General features: G+C 39.6%; 1 protein-coding gene across 2 annotated transcripts in view; it reads left to right on the top strand.

Moving 5' to 3' along the window:
* Positions 1 to 18,231, top strand: part of pard3ba (par-3 family cell polarity regulator beta a) — a 133,197-nt gene that overhangs the window by 86,619 nt on the left and 28,347 nt on the right. For both annotated transcript variants that reach the window (XM_087791725.1, XM_087791726.1), the window contains 3 exons: positions 5,669 to 5,779; positions 6,232 to 6,450; positions 15,902 to 16,013. In XM_087791725.1, the coding sequence (XP_087647851.1) occupies positions 5,669 to 5,779; positions 6,232 to 6,450; positions 15,902 to 16,013 (442 nt within the window). The remainder of the gene's footprint in view (positions 1 to 5,668; positions 5,780 to 6,231; positions 6,451 to 15,901; positions 16,014 to 18,231) is intronic.

Below are 18,231 nucleotides of genomic sequence, written 5' to 3' on the forward strand. Positions count from 1 at the left end.
ACTGAGATGCATTTTATGTTAAATGAATACTCAAGTATTTGGAAGTAAGTGTTTCATACATCAACCCGTTTTTTAGTTTCAATCAATGACAAGATATAAAGTTTCATCACACAATTGTATCGATGTAAAATGAACCGCGAATGATTCCCCAAGAGTTGAATGAATCTTAAGTAAAAAGCTGATATCTCTCTCTTTCTCTCATATTTCCATTCCCCATTTTGACTTTAATAATGTTCAGACTTGATCGAAACCTTTCCTGTAAATTGTTCCCTGCACACTTGTTTCCCTCGTTTCTTAAGCAGATGCTTTTTTGAAATAAAATAGTGTTGTTTATTTTTTAAAGGTTGTTTTGGTCTTTAATCATAAATGGCCACTTGTTGCAACAGGACATCTCAGCAGATCCGTCACCGTTGCTTCCACCATGACCTCTGAGAGGAGCCGCCGCTAGTGATCCTTGACTATGGCAGAACCCAATTTAGACTTCGCCAAACGAATTCTGATCTAATTGCCTGCATTAATTTGAAAAGTATTAAAAGATGTGTATTTTAAGAGAAAAAAAACATTATTTTTGCAATAATTTCCCCTCTGGCTATTTATCGACTCCATGCTAATTGCGGCAGTTTTGGAGACACCACCACACTGTCGGTCTGTGATCTTCATGTTACATATAGGTCCTCATTAGAGTGGAGAAAACTGAGAACACACACACACACACACACACGCACATCCTGGCTGCTGTGGTAATGAGAGTGACAGTAGCTTCAGCAATTACAGTCAGTCCAGTTTCACACCAGCTGCTCGCTTTGCAATGAGCATCCTAGATTAGCAGCCATTCTGTTTGTCCGAAACGGGCGTTGATTCGGGGAAAACGTTCCCACCATCGTGTTCAAATGGTGGAAGTGAGAGCCAGTGAGATATTCCGCAATAATTTGATGCATATATGTGACTATTTGCGTCGATGGATTCTGCTGAATGAAGTAACAAAGTTGTCAGATTGATTTGACTTCCCTGACTTTTCTTTATGAACTGAACTTGATCCCTGTTAAGGTAACCGCATATTCGTAGGTTTAATGATGACAATGACACGCTAATAATGGTTCCCAGTCGCCGCCGTGACAGTAGGGAGTTTATTAAGTGGGACATGATATCTGCCTGACTCACCTGGACCCCCTTAATGAGAGTCTGACAGAGAGCGGTGGACAGATATGTGCTAACCAACTGCTAGATATGAGCCTCAGAATGTTTACGTGTCTGATCATGTGTGGGCTCTAAGTCAGTTGTAATAGATGCAAACCAATCTATAAATGATGATTATAATAGAAATGTATAAATCTGAAACAGATTTTAAGTCGGGGACTAAACAAAATGTACAAAGTTTGTTAGCTTGGTGCCGCATAACAAAAATAACCACCTTGTGACTTAACTTTTCTATATGGTTTTTCATAATTCCTGACATCAATAATATATGTTCCTTATCTTATCTCCTTGGAAACCTTCATAGATCACTATTTTAACACCAACATTAACTTTAAGTACCTCTCTTTAGCCAGATTTCGCCCCCAGGCCTTAAATTTGAGACATGTGGATTAACAACCAAGAGCCACTAGATCTACTTTATCGCCATCATTTGAACATATTCAACCCAGGAGTTCCCCAACCTCGCAGTCCGGACCTTATTTCCTCAGACAGATCTTTTGGAAAAAAAATGGCGAAAATAAAATTGCATAAACAGCAGAAAATCAAACGCTAAGTGAATGAAAAATAAATCTCACCATAACGCTGAATCAGCAGGAGCTGCAGGCTAGTTCTCCCTGCGACAAGATGGTTCTGTAGATTTCTGTTTGACTCAATTCCAGGACTTTGCTCACTTTCAGGCATCTTTTTACTCATAAACATGCTTCATTTTTGTGTAATCATGACTAAAATTAGGTGGACATGTCGCAGGCTATTTCTGCGTGGCTGGTATCAACGCTGAAAACGATATTTATAAACAAAAATGATTTGACAATAGCTTCACAATAGCAGAAGAGCTGAATGGCTGAATGGAAGAAAACAAGATGATAAAAATAGCTGCCACCTTGCTGTGTATTAAAGTCATATATTTATTATTATTAGTCAACCTGATTGTGACAAGTTATCCCTGAGGGAGCGTGCTGTGTTTTGATGCGACTTCTTTTGTGCTGATGCCACTCACACACACACAAACACACACACAAGAAAAAAAAATTAATTAAGCTCAGTGCCTTGAAATATATATATTTTCCTTTTGCACATCACTTTTCAAACTTTTGATTGCTTGGAAGAAAAGAGTGAGACACTTCTGTTTTGTTGCCTGCGGCGACTCACCAGAGCACAAAAACAATCGCTGCAGAGTTCGGCGGGAAACCAAGATGTCGACGGTTAGACTAAACTGACAGTTCATGTTTTTTGTGTGTGTGTATATATATATTTATATATATATGAAATCAAACAACCTAAAATGTTTTTGTTTCCAACCAAAATGGTCTGCTGTGTTCAGGGGGATTTATATTTTAGAATAAAAGAAGAGCGAACGGCTTGTGGTGGCAGGTACATGTCTCTAATTGGGTGTCCCACTCGTACGCTGACCGCCCCCCCCCCTCCCTCCACGACTTCCGTCTGTGAGCGACGGCAGGAAGAACAGGAGGGTTTCTTAATTAATGCAGCTATAATGACGGGTCTTCCTCTGGACCTCTGCCCCGTGGAATCTTGATTAAGGAGCTGTGACTGTGGTGGTGGGGGAGGAACGTCCACCGAGCTCCATACAACCAGATTCATATGTGCCATGATTATATATCTGTCAATGCATAGCACAGCGACGTTTTCTAAATTCTACGCTATCAGCTAGGTAATTAGAATTCTGCTAATGTGTGCGTGGAGGGAGTTGAGATACTTCACAATGGGAAACTAATCGCCCACACTGGTTCTTGAAGGAAATGAATGGGATAAGCAGCTGAAGGCGAGCAGGTGGACCAGAGTAGGTAGGATGGAAAAAAATTGCGGAATACATTATTTATAGCTGGGAAAATGCCTTCAAAGTGGAAATACAAAACCAGATTGACTTTTTAATTTGAATTTTAGTCGAGTTAAATGTAAAATATTTCATTTTTAATGGTTATTCATCCTTTTTTAAAATGTTTTAATTATCTTTCTGTTTACCATAAGACTATACTTTATTTTTACAGATGAATTTCAACAACAACACAATGTTACAGCAATTAAAAGTATATACATGAGTTCACTATTTTGTATCTTTTGACTGTTTCCTCTAATAATGTTTGCTTATTTGGTTTGTTTTTTGTTTAATTCTCTCTTTGGCAAGTTATATAAACTTCCTTGTTTAATGGTCCTAACTTTTGATGCTGCAGTTTGTGCCAACTTTATAATGTCCTGCACACCCACTTAGTTTTCGATTCCCCTAAAAAAAAAATGCGAGCAGAGCCGTCCAAACTCTTTCTGCGGGGGCGTTGTGATACGCTTCAAACATCATACTCAATAAAACAGTACAAAGGGTCACACAAACTGGATAGCCAGAACACCAGAGGGAGACGGTATACTTGTGGTGCATGAATTTAGCGTTCATAATGATGTTTAATATGCGTTTCGTTTATGCGAGGTCACTTCCTTCAAACTTGACCTCATCAATCCTCTCTTGCACTTTGATACTACTGAAGAAACCAGAGTTTGGATCAGAGCTTGTTGAACAAGCCATAGACATGAGTTGATGTTTGGTCTTTTAATCTTTTAGATTTGGTTCTGTTATTTCTCCATCTATCCGTTTTCTACCGCTTATTTCTTTATAGGGTCGTGCGGGGTCGGGAGTCTATACTATTTTCTTAGGGCAGGAGGCAAGAGACACCATGGACAGGACACACAAAGACACACAACCTGTCTCACACACACTCATACCTACAGACAATTTCCCCAAGTTCCCAATCCACCTATGTTTGTTTTTGGACTGTGGGAGGAAATCCAAGTGTTGATCCCTCATAAATCTAAAATGTGGGTCATCAAGGACACTTTTATTTGCTTGATAACCAGTTGGGGTAGAGTACTAGCAACAATCTATTCCCAAGTGGGAATGGACTGGTTAAATCATGATATAACTTAAAATAAAACAAACCCTTGAGATTTTTTTTTTCTTTGTTTTGATGTAGTCTCGTGAAAGTTTTCATATTTGTGTACAAAAGAAGAACATTTATTCATAGTTTGTATATATAGTTTGACACCAGTGATACAGAGCCACCCTCAGCGAGTGCAGCTTGAGAGAGAGACGATGAACAATAACATTTGGAGAAAATAGATTCACAAACCTGAGAATGTGAATGAGACGGTGTATTGGTTTGCACTTGCAACGTGTTCCATAGTCTCCCAACATTTTGAGAGAATCTATTTTCGTGGTTTTTAACCATGTTATATTTCGCAGAGAGCCTCTAAATGATGGGTTAAATAAGGTCCCGCCAGAAGACTCGCGTTACATCAAACCAGCAGTAATTGCTGTGCCCCGTGTGGCCTGCATGTCATGGTGTGAGTCCAGCTCTGATGCTCGGCGGAGCTGTTAGCTCGGCCAACAGGTTAGCATGCAGGCCACGTATCAGCCTGTAGCAGTAATGAGAAGTGCCTCGCCGTTAATGAGATAAACACAGACATTAGATTGGCTCAGCAGGATCTCGGAGGAGAAGAGAGGCCGGGAGAAAAAGAGAAATAGTTTGGCGGGTGAGAGGGAGAGTCAAATGGGAGATGGCAAGGAGGAGATAACGTGAAAGCGAGACGGAGGAATATGAAGTTCCTGGTTGTAAAAGCTGATCAATTTGACCAAACGTGAAGTTAGACTTCATTAGAGCTGTGGAGGACGTGGCCAGAGATTCTGCTGGTAGAACATGAATCTCCACTGAATGATAAGAGCCACCCTTACAGCAGAGTCGACAGGGGAAACAAAAGCCTCTGTGGAGTCACGGCTATTTTATCAGACCAAATTTTTAAAAAAATATTCATGCTCCGTTTGCTGTCTGACAGCTGATGCCCTTTTTATGTTTTTACTCTGTGATCAGCCTGCTGTGGTGTACTCACAACCATTTCTAGCTTTTTGCCTCCATGATTCATTATTACAGTTTAAATCACCTTCAATGACAACATATTATACATGTATGTCCATATATGGATGATATATGACAACATATATTGTCAATATATGGACATATACTGTATGTCATGTAGATGACCTAACCAGTCAATAAAGTTGCATTGAAATAAGCATTTAAACTACTAACCTCTCATTGAAGTGTTTTAGGGGGGAGGGCATCTCAATCACTACACGAGAACTGTTTGGGCAGAAGACAAAAAATTAAAATACGTCTGATTTGATAATATTCAAACCATGATTTCTCACATTTTTGAATTTCATCTCCTATTTCGCTAGGTAGAAGACCCCCCTGAAAACACTAGGAGGTCATCCATATTGAATGTGGATGATTTTCTTAATTTTTTAATGTGGAAACCTTTCCAAAAAAAATTTCAGGAGCATTTTCACTTACCAGAGCAACATTGGATATTCAAGCTATTCTATATATTTACCATTCGTTATAAAGATCTTCGTATGTAGCTCGGTGATCTTCCGTGAAGTAATTATCTACGTTCTTGTCTTTGTCAGGTTCGGGCGCAAAAAGGAGGACAAGAACAAAGAGGCAGCGAAGATGGCGAAGAACAAACTGGAAGCTTTAAGTGAAGAGGAGCTCAACAGGTTCCCGGACAGCAGAGACGGGTATGAATCACCTCTTATTAATCTCCATTTTTCTCTATAAAACACAGGACATTTCACAGTAATTCCTGCCCTGCTATACTTTGTATTATTGGTATATTATAAGAACTCTTTGTTTTTAATGAATCACTGTTTCAATTTCACTGCAAATACTTGGTCGGGGGTGAGAGCCTTTGTAGAATCTCTGACTAACTATAAAGCATGATAGAAACCCTGCTCACGCTCCTGTGTAAAGACACAAAAACTGAAGATTCTTACATCCAAGAAGCCATGTGTTAGTTCAAGTAAGAGAAAACTGTTGTCAGTTATAGCATTTTATTGTGTACATTGCAAAATAATGTCTCAAGATCATTTACTTTTTTATACTTTTTGTATATAATCTATTTACATGAGGCCTTTTAATCCCTTCTATGGGTTTCAACACTCACAAACATTGTTTTCCACTCGACCGACAGTCATGATCCACGTTACGCCTCCTTTCCTGATGTTGAGGACGACGACTACGACCCGAATTATGCCCGCATCAACAACTTCCGCCAGCCACCCTCACCCAAATCGTACATCAGCCGCACCCCCTCTCCTGCGCCGCCTGTGAGCCAGCATCATCCCTCCGCTGATGAGCTGGAGGGTTTGTACGCCAAAGTCAACAAGCCGAGACCCCCGCCGGCAGACAGGTGAGTCAGCACAAGAAGTCTTATTTTTGGCTCATGGATTCCTTTAAAGCACAGTAATCCAAGCGTGTCTGATTTTTTTTTTCAAGGCTGTAATCCATATGTATATGGATGGGCTGGACAACAATGCGTGTGTGTGTGTGTGTGTGTGTATATATATTCACAAGGTCCTTGATCAAGACTTGACAGAAAAAGGCACTGGAGTATTTGTGTGTGTCCGAATTCACGGTCTGCCGAGCTGGAAAATACATAAAACATAAACCCATGCTTACACACACACACAAACACACTCAGTCACACAGCAGTGACTCATTGTTATCATTTAAACATTCTAATACATCCATATTAATGGAACCAATATCATCATCCTTTGCTCCCAGAGTTTTAGGTCATTTTTATACAGACCCTGAAAGAATTGTTTTTCTTCCCATCTCAAGGACATTGTTAGAGGGGCTTATTATTCAGACTTGTTCTGAACTTAAGACTCTCAACAAATAGAGTTTTTCCACTTCATCTAGAAGGTTTCGTTAAATCTAAGCGTGACAAATGAGTGAACCTCAACAGATGTCTGCTCTTGTGAGGTTCAGATTACTTTCAAAAATATAATTTTCTTGTCAGACTGTATCAGAAATTGAACTCAAGAAAAGTTAATTTTTCTACTCCTCGATGGAAATTTCAACCTCACTATCGTCAGAGCAGTCATTAAAGACTCTTTTTTTCCAGAGTCTCATCTGCAGACATGAACTGTTTCTTTAGTTCTGTGTGCTTTTCAAGTCGGGGTCAAAGACCTGCTCTCCAGATTCAAATTTGTCACATTATAGATTACCATTTCTTTCCCTCTAAATCCTTTTCTTGATGTACTGCTTTGACTCAAACACTTTGGAAAGAGAACAAAACAAGAGATGATTCTTATGCAAATGTCTGATCTCTGGTATTAAGATCATAAAACTTCTCCTGAACTTAACAGCACTTTCCATTGACTTGCAAATGAAAAACATCCTTCCCTGGGAAAGCAGCTGATTAAGACCACTTAGACCCTAACAAACAACCATCTGGACTGATGGAAGGATGAGGATGAATGTGTAGAGAAGGACAAGGTGGACAAGAGATAAACATCTTCAAGGAGAAGTTGGCGGAGCCGAGAGTGGAGACAAAAGAAGTGGGTAATTATCTTCAGTCCGGCAGCTTGACAGATCTGTGGACCACTTTAACTTTCATTCACCCGTGGTAGCTTCTTCATTACAGTCCGTCTCCTCCTAATTTTTCTTTCCCTGATTCCCCAGCTCATCATTAGTATGACCTGTTCACTGTGCCTCCGCCGTTTAGCTCATAATGCTTATAAAATGGTCTTTAGCATTAGCATGATGGACGAGGACTCGCGTGTAGAGTCTCCTGAGAATGGCTCGTGCAGAAACTCTGTTCATCTGAGCTCTTCACGCCGACCTCACGAGTCAGACATGAATGATCGAGAGTAGCTCAAGGATGAAGTGACGACTCCTGGTTTCAGTTGACAGGCGTAGATTTTAAACCGGCACACGGCGAACTAACGTATTTAAAAGTTTGAAGTCTGTGACTGATTTTCATTGCCTATTAATACATGCTTAGCGTTAGATTTGTTATTTCAATTGTCAGCTAGTCCATCAGAATAGTCCATGGTTTCTTGTGTATCCAGTTCATCTCTTGAGCTCTTGAAAAAGTAAAAGGTATCAAAATATATATTTGATTGAAACGGGTAATTGAAGGGTTCTTTATTGTATAATACATGTTTCATTGTCATTTTGAAAATGAATCCTTACATTTTAGACATTTTATCAAACATGCATTTTACCCCATGTCAGATAGTACCTGAAATTTTCATTCGTTTTGATACTGTACTTTATACATTTTTAAATAATGGTAATAAAAATCATAATTGATACCCATAGCACAGTTTTCCACAATACTCCATAACTCTGAACACTGACATGTTCTGGCTATTGCAAAGACACTGTTTCTCTAAGTGACATCTCAGACAGCAGACTCAATCACTCAAATGTTTGCAGGAGCCAAGGTATCAAGCAGGCAAGTCCTTGTTGTAGACTGTTGAAAATATGAATGTAAGATGTCTGGCGTCATTCCTCTGTTAATGATGCAACCAGGCTGTGAAAATGTGTTTTGGTTTGATGCGTATGTTACTTGCAGCCATTCTGCAGCTAGCCTCAAGTGGACACTTGTTGAACTGCATCTTTTTGTACTTCCGCATTGGCAAAATTATCATATTTTTCACATCAGTACTTCCCACAGTTTGGTACGATTCATTCTGTTTTTATAGTAACAAAGGGTCAGTTTCGCTTAAGTTTAATGAAGGACATTTTTTTAATTGGATGATATAATTGCTGGCTTAGTTAGTCAATATCTACCAGCCTGTTACACTTTGTATATGTTGTGTCTATTCCATTAAAGAAATAACAAATAAATCCCGCATCAGATCAGGAAAATGATATGATAGGAAACCATTAACTGTTCATTGGAATGGATATTGTCTGATATGGGGTGTTTAAGATCAATTTATTTCCTCTATGAAAGATGACACTTCTGGTTATGATTAAAAAGAAGAATATTAATAGGGATTCATGCCTGCGGTGGAATTATGTGTTCTACATAATATGAATGTCTTAAAATATGCTAAAGTAGATGACCGCGATTTCCTAGATTGACCATTATGATAATGCAGAGAGACCAAGGGATGGGCTGTGACGAAGGACCACCGACACTCAACTGTCACAAGCTGTACTGGACATGACTCTGAATCGGTTCTTTGCTATTTCATTGTGACAAGCTCATTGTTAAAGTTGATTTCATCCCTCGTATACCTCGAAGCAGGAGGAGCTAGACAAATATTTCCGTCACTGGATTTTGCAAAAGGCTGAGCCGTGTCTAACGGCCTCATTTGGGTGATTTTGAATTTATCTCACATTGTCTTATTGTTTACTTAGTGCCATCCGTCCCTTGTCAACTGTGGACTTTTGCTGCTGTCTCCCTAATTTACTGCGCTACATTTTCATTAGAGCGTCAATGGCAGGTGTGTGCTGTGATTGGCGTCACGTTTGATTAGATTCATGCTCATGGGCTGACCTGTAGGGGGAAAAAAGGTTAGCTATGCTTGTCAAATTTTATTAGCCTCAGGCGTTTTCATTGCTGGAGCAGGAATAAGCCAGAGATGAAAGAGAGAAACTGAGATGTGAAGACTGGACAAGTTGAGAGAAAAGAAGTCTGTGAAGTTTGGAAACCACTAAATCCTGACTTCAAGCAGCTCACAAAAGGGGCCTTTGTGTGGTCAGATGACGCAGACGCAACCATGCTGCTGCCATGCACTGCATACTGAGACAATAGTCAAGTGCATTAAGTGTCTGCTGCACCACAAGTGTGGACGTCTCAAGCCTGGTTGGACTCCAGGTGATTGCATCTGATTTCAAGATATATCAAGACAAAAGTGCCACTTGATTTGATTTTAAAGGTCAAACAATTCTGCCAATAGGGTTTTTAGTTTCTTCTATTATGACATTATTATTGTTTTAAGAATCTCTATGAGAAAATGTTTCTTGTCCCATTGCGAGATTTTTTTTAATAGAATTTTATTTTTTTGTCCTGACATCTTAAAATAGTATCCCTTTCTGAATTTGTCAGGGGAAAGTAAATCATTATAATATACTGTATAATCTAATAATTTGCTCCAATAACAAAATGTTTTACTCATAATAAGATATGAACACTTTAGTTTTACAAGTGTGTGAGTTATTGAAACTTAGTGAGCTTAAGTGTAGCTAAAAAGTGCCATTTGTGGAACAAAATGTGAAAATAGTGGTAGTATCTGTTTTAAAGCGAACTTTCACAACTTTGCACATATTCAAGATAAACAGACTTAAGGTATGATAATGCAAACTTTTTTATTTTGTGTAAAGCTTTTTATCTACCATTTTAAAGAAAAAATTAATGTACTTGCAACATCCCTTCTATTAAATTAGCCTGGAGCGAAAAATGGTAAAATTGCATCTTGTGTCTTCCTACAGTGATGACCTGATCTGTTCTCCTGTAGAAGAGAATGGTTAAACAGGTACGAATCAACTTGAGCTTGTTCAAATGAAAAATAATTGTCTTTGTCTTCCACCTGGATTTAGTTGTCAGCTCGCAGCTTCCATAAATGTGACGTTCTCTTGAAGGCAACACATCATTAGTGTCGGCATTTTATGAAGACATTTTCCAGCTCATTGTCTCGAAGCGTCTTTTATACTTGCGGCTCTTTTTTTCTGAGCAATTAAAGTGCTTCTGTAAACCTCACTCTTCCAGAACTCCTGTTCAAGTGCAGCTGAAAATATGACTCGTCATCGTCTTACATGATGGTGTGTGACGACTCGAGCCACATTATCTGTGACAAAATAATGTGTGGCCTTAAACTCCTAGTCTAAATGACAGTATCCTTAAATGAACTCCCAATGTTCAAAAAAAGTTTTTTTTTTTGTTCATTTTTGAATGCTGGTTAATGCCTTATTGTGGACTGAGACGCACAACCATTCAAACACATACTAAACACTGCAGCGAGAACTCTGACCCGCTCCACAAGAAGAACTCACATTTCTCTGATCCTTAAAACTCTTCACTGGCTTCCAGTTTCTTCCAGGATCAACTTTAAAATTCTGGTTCTTACTTTCAGATCTACTCATGGTCAGGCTCCTCCTTACATCACTGATCTGATCCAGCCGTACACCCCAGCTCGGGCTCTGAGGTCTGTGGATCAGAATCTACTGATGGTTCCTTGCACACGGTTCAGGACCAGAGGAGAGAAATCCTTCCAGGCTGTTGCTCCTAAGCTTTGGAACGATCTTCCTCTCTCTTTGCGCTTGAAGGATCTACTGACTCCTTTAAGAAACATCTTAAGACGTTTTTATTTGTGCAGACTTTTCATTGATTTTCTGGAACTCCTGTTGTGTTATCAGTTTTATCTTGATCTTTAAAATATATACTTTATTGAGTATTGTTCTGATGGTTTAAGCGCTTTGTGACCCTGGTCTGGAAAAGCACTATACAAATAGACATTACTTGCTTACTTACTTACTAAAGCCTAGGGACCATTTTTAGTTTTTAAACAAGCTCTGTATGTTTTTGGATGGTGGACGAACATTCAAGCTCCACACAGAATGGCTTCAACCTCATGCCAACCAGAAACCCTTTTGTTTCAATGAATAATAAGTTGATATTATTACACTTTTGCTAAAGTGTCAATCAGTCACACAGTCTTTTTTTCCTTTTTTTTAATGCTGTGCCTTTGTTTGGATCATAACCGCGCACCATTAATCTAGAAGCAGCTTCACTTTTGATGTGAACTGTGACACGGCTCGGTTATTGCCTGCTCGGAGCCCAGCTGCGCTCGTGTCCCGACCCACGCCTTACACCGGCCTCGTATTTTTCAGCTTGATTACCTCCAGTACTAGGGCGCAAAAGAAAAAAAAAAACCTGCCCGCTGTAGTTTTCTGCGCCCCAACGTGTTGGGCTTGAATCAGCCGTCCACAGCAAGAGGGAGTCGCCAAACCAGCCGGCGGCGGCAGGCGGCAGCGTCGCACACTTCCTAATTAGTCTGCCCTCACACTGGCTCACACCGCGGGAAAGTTGCTTACACACATCTCACTATTTATGTGTCTGCTCGGTCTTGCTCTCATTCTGTCTTCTGACGCGTCTTTCATTTCCTGCGTCTCCCATCATCTCCTTCCTCCTGCTGCTCCTCTCATGCGGGATCAACCTGAATATTCACACTTGCTCAAGTATGGATGGAATGAGTCACTTCAAGGTAAAACACTCAAGTGGAATCCATTTTCTGTGGCCCAGCTAATAGAGCAACATCAGACTTATTGACTTATTGATCAGTGCTAACCTATTTACATTTCAGGCACTCAGGCAGACGTTTGTGCATATCAATGTATGTAAAGAAGTCTCCGGCATTTACCTCGACAGTCGTTACATTTGCTTAAAACACGCTTTGGTTGATGCTCCAGCTTCAGCTAAAAGGGTTCACGTTACATCCGGATGTTAATGTTCAAATTCAATGTCAAAGCGACCACTTAACCTTACTTGACTGAGGTGACCTTGTTTCGAAGGAGCTAGCGCACATTTATACACCCTTTTTCTCCATCTTTGACGTCGCCTATCATTTTAATTACAGACGTGTGGGATGTATGTTGAGATCCTTCAGACGGTAAACCTGGAGGTTTCATTGTTATCACGGAGGTGTGTTCGCATCTTCAGTGTCTGTCGCTATTAAAACTTTAGGAATCTATAAAATAAGTTACCAACAGTATCTTGTGCAACTCAGAGACTGAATATGTAACTTTTTTTGGAGTTATTCACGATTAAGTTGAACTTGGCTTACACGCCCACATCATTCCCACACATATCGTATACAATCACGTCTGTTTTGCTTGTGGGAACCAAGGTTAGCCCCACAAGATGTTGCTCGTGGATTTTTATGAGATAAGAAAGTGTTAAGAATCATAAAATGATGCTGATGGACGGGTGACTTTTAAAAGGCCGTAACTATCTTAATATGTCAGCTACAGAGTTCTAATTAAGTTAGCACCTTACCGTTTTTGGTCTCTTTGGCCTTTGAGGACGGATAAGTCCAAAAGCAGAAAATCAGGCCGAGTCCAGATCGAACATAGTGAGTCCAGGTGTAGCTCTGTAGGACCCTTGTACCTGTGAGAGGCTGACTAAGCTGACTCAAGTGCTCTTTATAGATATAGATGTGTAACATTATGAATCTGATGTTACGGTTCTCACTCTGTAAAGTTGAGCTGTTTATCCAGCGCTGAAGTAGTTTGTTCCAAGTGTTCAGAAGACACATTAAACTAAATAAAATCAAATTCCTGCTCCTGGACTTCTGTTTTAACTCGGTGACCTATTTACTAGTTTCTCCCAAAGTGTTGCATCCTCTGTTGCTACCTTTGAAATTCTGGATGAACCAGGCCAGGGTTGTTGGTAAAAGGCAACGAAACCACAATATTTATCTGCGATTGAGGACCGGGCATAATGAGATAATTACGGTGGGTTGATCATTTGTAGGGTAACAACAATATTTGCATCAAAACTGCCGCGCTAATGACGACCCCCGGGATTGGCTAATGGCTGCGGAGGTTGAAAGATGGCGTAGACGGGAGTGAGCGGGCATCCTCTGAGGCCGGGCTCATGATCAGAAGATGTTGTTGGGAAGATTGGAGTCATAAAAAGCTTGTAAATAGGGAGTCAATTAATAATGAAGGAGGTTCAGACAATGGTGTTGTGTATGAAACTCAACAGAGGCAGACAAAGTATTGATCAAAGGGATGTTATGCGCGTGCATTATTGCTGGAGAGTCGGTCTCCGGTGTTAGGACTGGTTAAGAAGACGGACATGACTTCAGGTCCCAACCTCCGACAGCTAATGTATCGTGTTTGAACTTTTCTGGCTTCTGAAAAATGTGAAAGTTTGTAGTGATTTGGCTCCTTGGTTGACAAATTCCTAATTATTTTATCTCTAAAAGATTTGTATTATTACCCTGTAGAGCATTAATGTGGTTTGAGGTGTGTAAATTGGGAAATGAATCATATAGTCATGAAGCTGACTGAGAAACAAACATAATAAATATTATATTATCTCAACAAGTATGTGTTCACACTGTCCATTGTTTTGCTTCCCTAAACATAGACATAAAACAATTGTCTTTATTTAATTTTTTTAATTGAATTATTAATTTAAAATTACTTTTACCATCAAGCTAGTTTACAATACTCTATACTCTTTTTTGTATTTGTGATATTGGATCATTGTCTTTTTCTTTTACTAAAAATCTTTTTGTAAAAAACAGCAATTTTAGCATTTCTATTTACATTTATTTTAATATAATTTGAACAGTTTTGACTAGTGTATATATATATATATATAAGTATATTTCCGTAGCTACAATGCTTACTCTTACTCGAAAACTGGAAAAAAATGTTAGGAACGCAACAAAGTACAACTGGATATTTTTGGCTGATTCAAAAGAGTTACAGCCGTCCAATGATTATTTAAGACCTGATGAGGTTTGATGATTGATCCATGTTTACTTTATGAAGAATATTTTTAGACATCTGGGCCAGAGGTCTGTAACTCAAAGCACTAGCACCACATGCAGCTCCTTCATTCTCCTGATACGACTTTTAACAGTTAAGAAAATATCTGCTTAGTTATAAATAATGGTGTAAACAAATAATATATTAAATAATGAATGAATATGGACTGTATTTACTGAATTTATGATTTGGTTATTTATAACTACAATAATCTGCTCCACTGGCATTTAAGATATAGAACTATATATTGGGATTAATAATATATAAACAAAAACTGCTATTCATCATGACAAAAAGAGGAAATCTATTGCTTTTTATTATACAATGAGGGTTTTATATAACGTTAAAATGAGACTCAAACAAGCCTGCATTGTAGGTTTTTGTTCAAATTGATTTGGTGCTCAATGTTGTCAAACTAGAGAATAAAAAACATTTTCTGTTCCTGTTTGTACACAATTGATTTCATGACATTAAGGCAATATTTTTCTGAGGTCTTAACAACTAATAATGTAATGTTCAGTTTAGCTCTCAACAAAATGTCGCAGTGCTGAGCTAGTTTCAAGTTGTCGGCGGAGGGAAAAAAAAGCCTTCACATGATGAATGTTGCTGACCACTGATCCAGGCAGACACATCCACAAGATGGAGGAACCAAGTCTCCAAGTTTGTGTATATTGTGATTCCCTGCTCTGGCTAATGAGGGGAAAAAAGTAGTTAAGGAGTTGATGTGTTTTTAAACACACGACCACCGGGAAGCTTTTAAAATGTCACTTCAAGGCTACAGAAACCCTTCAGTGTGCTGTTTTGGTGTCGCAGTTTGTTCTTAATCAACCTGGAATAAGGTCAGGTTGTGCCTGTGGCCCTGACCATTTCAGAACACGTGTTTTCATGTGCGAGCCAAGCACATCCAGGGAAGGCATGAGCTCTGTTTTCTCCACATGTTCAGGTCTGGCAGAGAAAGACGGTTGATCTCGGTTCCTTTTGTCTGTTTGGCATCAACAGTTGGTGGAAATTATATCCCTGTCAGTCTTTCGGCCACTACTGAGACGTTTGTGGCCTCAAAGAAAAAAGACAGTTCTGCAGCCAACATTCCATTGTGTTCAGATCACATGACTATATCAACCTTCAAGTAGAGTTCAAGAAGCAGCGTTTTTATTCAAATCCTTCATTTTAGTGATCATGCTAATGTATTGACTTATTAAAAAGGAGATATTATTGACATGCAAATTGATCGCACAAAACACCCTCCAGTGTAAAGAACCTCCAGGCCTGTGGACCTCTTATCTGATGAGCAAATCCCAAGGCACCATTCTTATTATCTTCATCTGGTCTCTCCGCAGTGATCCGCGTCTCCCGGGGTTACGGCAGAACTACCCGCCTACTCGGGCTGTCCCCGGCTACGAGGACCTGGATTCAGCACGCCGCAGAGTCCTGGATTATGATCCCAACAGGGTGAGTTCTTGATGTTCTTCATGGTTGACAGAAGGATAAGTCACAAGCTCAGTATTGAAACAAGGTTCAAAGTGAAACTCTATTGACATGTCGAGATGACACGACCTTCTTAACAACCAGTCTTTCAACGCAGCATTTTCTTAAAGTCACGCACCAATCAACTTTTATGGCTTATGCTCATGGGTATTGAATCAAACCAATTCAATATGGAATGACAAAGTTGGTATTTATTTAAAACATTTTTTTTAAATGTTGGAAGTAAGTGAAGGAATTAAGTAAGTAAGTAATTTGTATTTATAGAGCGCTTTTCCAGACCAGGGTCACAAAGTGCTTAAACAATCAAAACTATATTTAATAAAATATATACTTTAAAGGTCAAGATAAAACACACAGTTCCAGAAAATCAAGGAAAAGTCTGAACAAATAAAAATGTCTTAAGATGTTTCTTAAAGGAGTCCGTAGACAGTGAAGAGTTTTAAGGATCGGAGAAATGTGAGTTCTTCTACTTGAGCGGGTCAGAATTCTCGCTGCAGAGTTTTGTATCAACTGCAGGCGAGACAGATCCTTCTTGTTCAAACTTTGTTTACTACATACAATATATTGTTATTAATATAACACATTTTACAAGAGGGCAGACAGTACAGTGGTTCTTAACCCTTGTGCAATCTTTTGGTCAAGGTGACTTAGTGGCCCGAAAACAAATGTGTCTGAGGTATCCCTTTTGTTATCTGTGGGTCAAGGTGAATGACCTCCCTGGCTTCCAGTAACACATATACATTGATGAAGCTCATTCACATTCATTCTATTCATACTGAGCACTGATTTGGGACCAGTCAGGAGCTGTAAAGAGGCCCAAGCAACATGCACTTCCTAGATCTGACTCTGAGTGTTATGTAGGCACATTTATCTGCGTGTCTAAGATCAGTCGGTTCCTCAGGTTGTAGACATGTGTGTAATACAAAAACATCTCATCTCGTGCACACCGTCTGTTATCTCTGGCATCTATATTGTTCCCTAACGGATGGCTTCCAACAAGAAAGTTTCTCTGAAGTCTGCAACTCTTAATCGAAGCAGTATTTACAGTCTTAATGCCACAACAACAATGGCCCCAGGGCTTGTGTGTGTGTGTGCAGCAGATTGAACCTTTTGGAATAATGTTTGGTTTGCTGTGAACTGTGCAGAGCGACTAAATCGAATTCTATTTGACCACTGTAGCAGCATCAACAATGGTTTTAAATCCCCGGCTGGTGCGAGCTGCACTGTTAGAAAGTTAGATGTGTATCGATCCGGCCTGAGGAATCATTTCATTTGCTTTCCTACACTCGACATACTCCACCATGGAAATCAATAGCTGCTTATCAGGCATTTTAAATTGAGATTTTCTTTATGTAGCGAGCGCGCAGACGTAGAAATCACAGCCTGGTCCCAGCCGTTCAGTGACCCAAACAGAAGGACTTGTAAACTGCCCTTTACAAACATACACTTGGAGGTATATGGGGAACAACTGTGGACTCTGAGCGTTTACACACACACTTCAAGGCTTTGACGCCGTACCTCGCAGGACTCCAGTCATTACACAAACTCTGATGCAATTAAAGCACAGCAAGTGACCTGCATGACCCCTGACCTTTTCTCCGCTACAAACTATATAAAAGACACAGTTTCCACAGTGAATTCTCAGCAGTGAGTTGTTCCCCCCGACGAGACTGATAATGAAACACCCCACTCACTGTCGCACATGGTGAGAATGAAACGCTGAAACAGTTAAAGAATTGTGGAAGTAAAAAATACAAAGACGTGTTGTTCAAATATAATATTATTGGCAGTGGAGTTCTTGTGGTGTGAAGTTTGTTTTTTGGAGATCTGAGGTTCTGAGAGTCGGTGTTCAAATATACCTGTTTTATTAGGTGTTTTACTATGTTTTAACACGTCATTAACCCTTTCATGCACAGTGGCTCCTACAATGGAAGCCAGTGTGTCGTTCCACACACTGCTGTGGTAAATGCAAAAAATAATAATGATAAAACATCAAAGTCAAGCGTAAGATGGCTGACAGTAGGGAGTAGGAGCTGAATCACCTTTTTCTTCTACGCCTTAACTTTTTTTTCCATTGCCATGGAGGCGATGTTCGTGAAGGTCCAGCAGATTGAACCAGTCTTCTAATAGTTAGGAAATGAACCAATGGGACGCTTGACTATGTCATGATGCTCAATCTTAG

Source organism: Callionymus lyra, chromosome 5, assembly GCF_982586985.1.
Source record: "Callionymus lyra chromosome 5, fCalLyr1.hap1.1, whole genome shotgun sequence".
In the NCBI taxonomy this organism is placed as follows: Eukaryota; Metazoa; Chordata; class Actinopteri; order Syngnathiformes; family Callionymidae; genus Callionymus; species Callionymus lyra.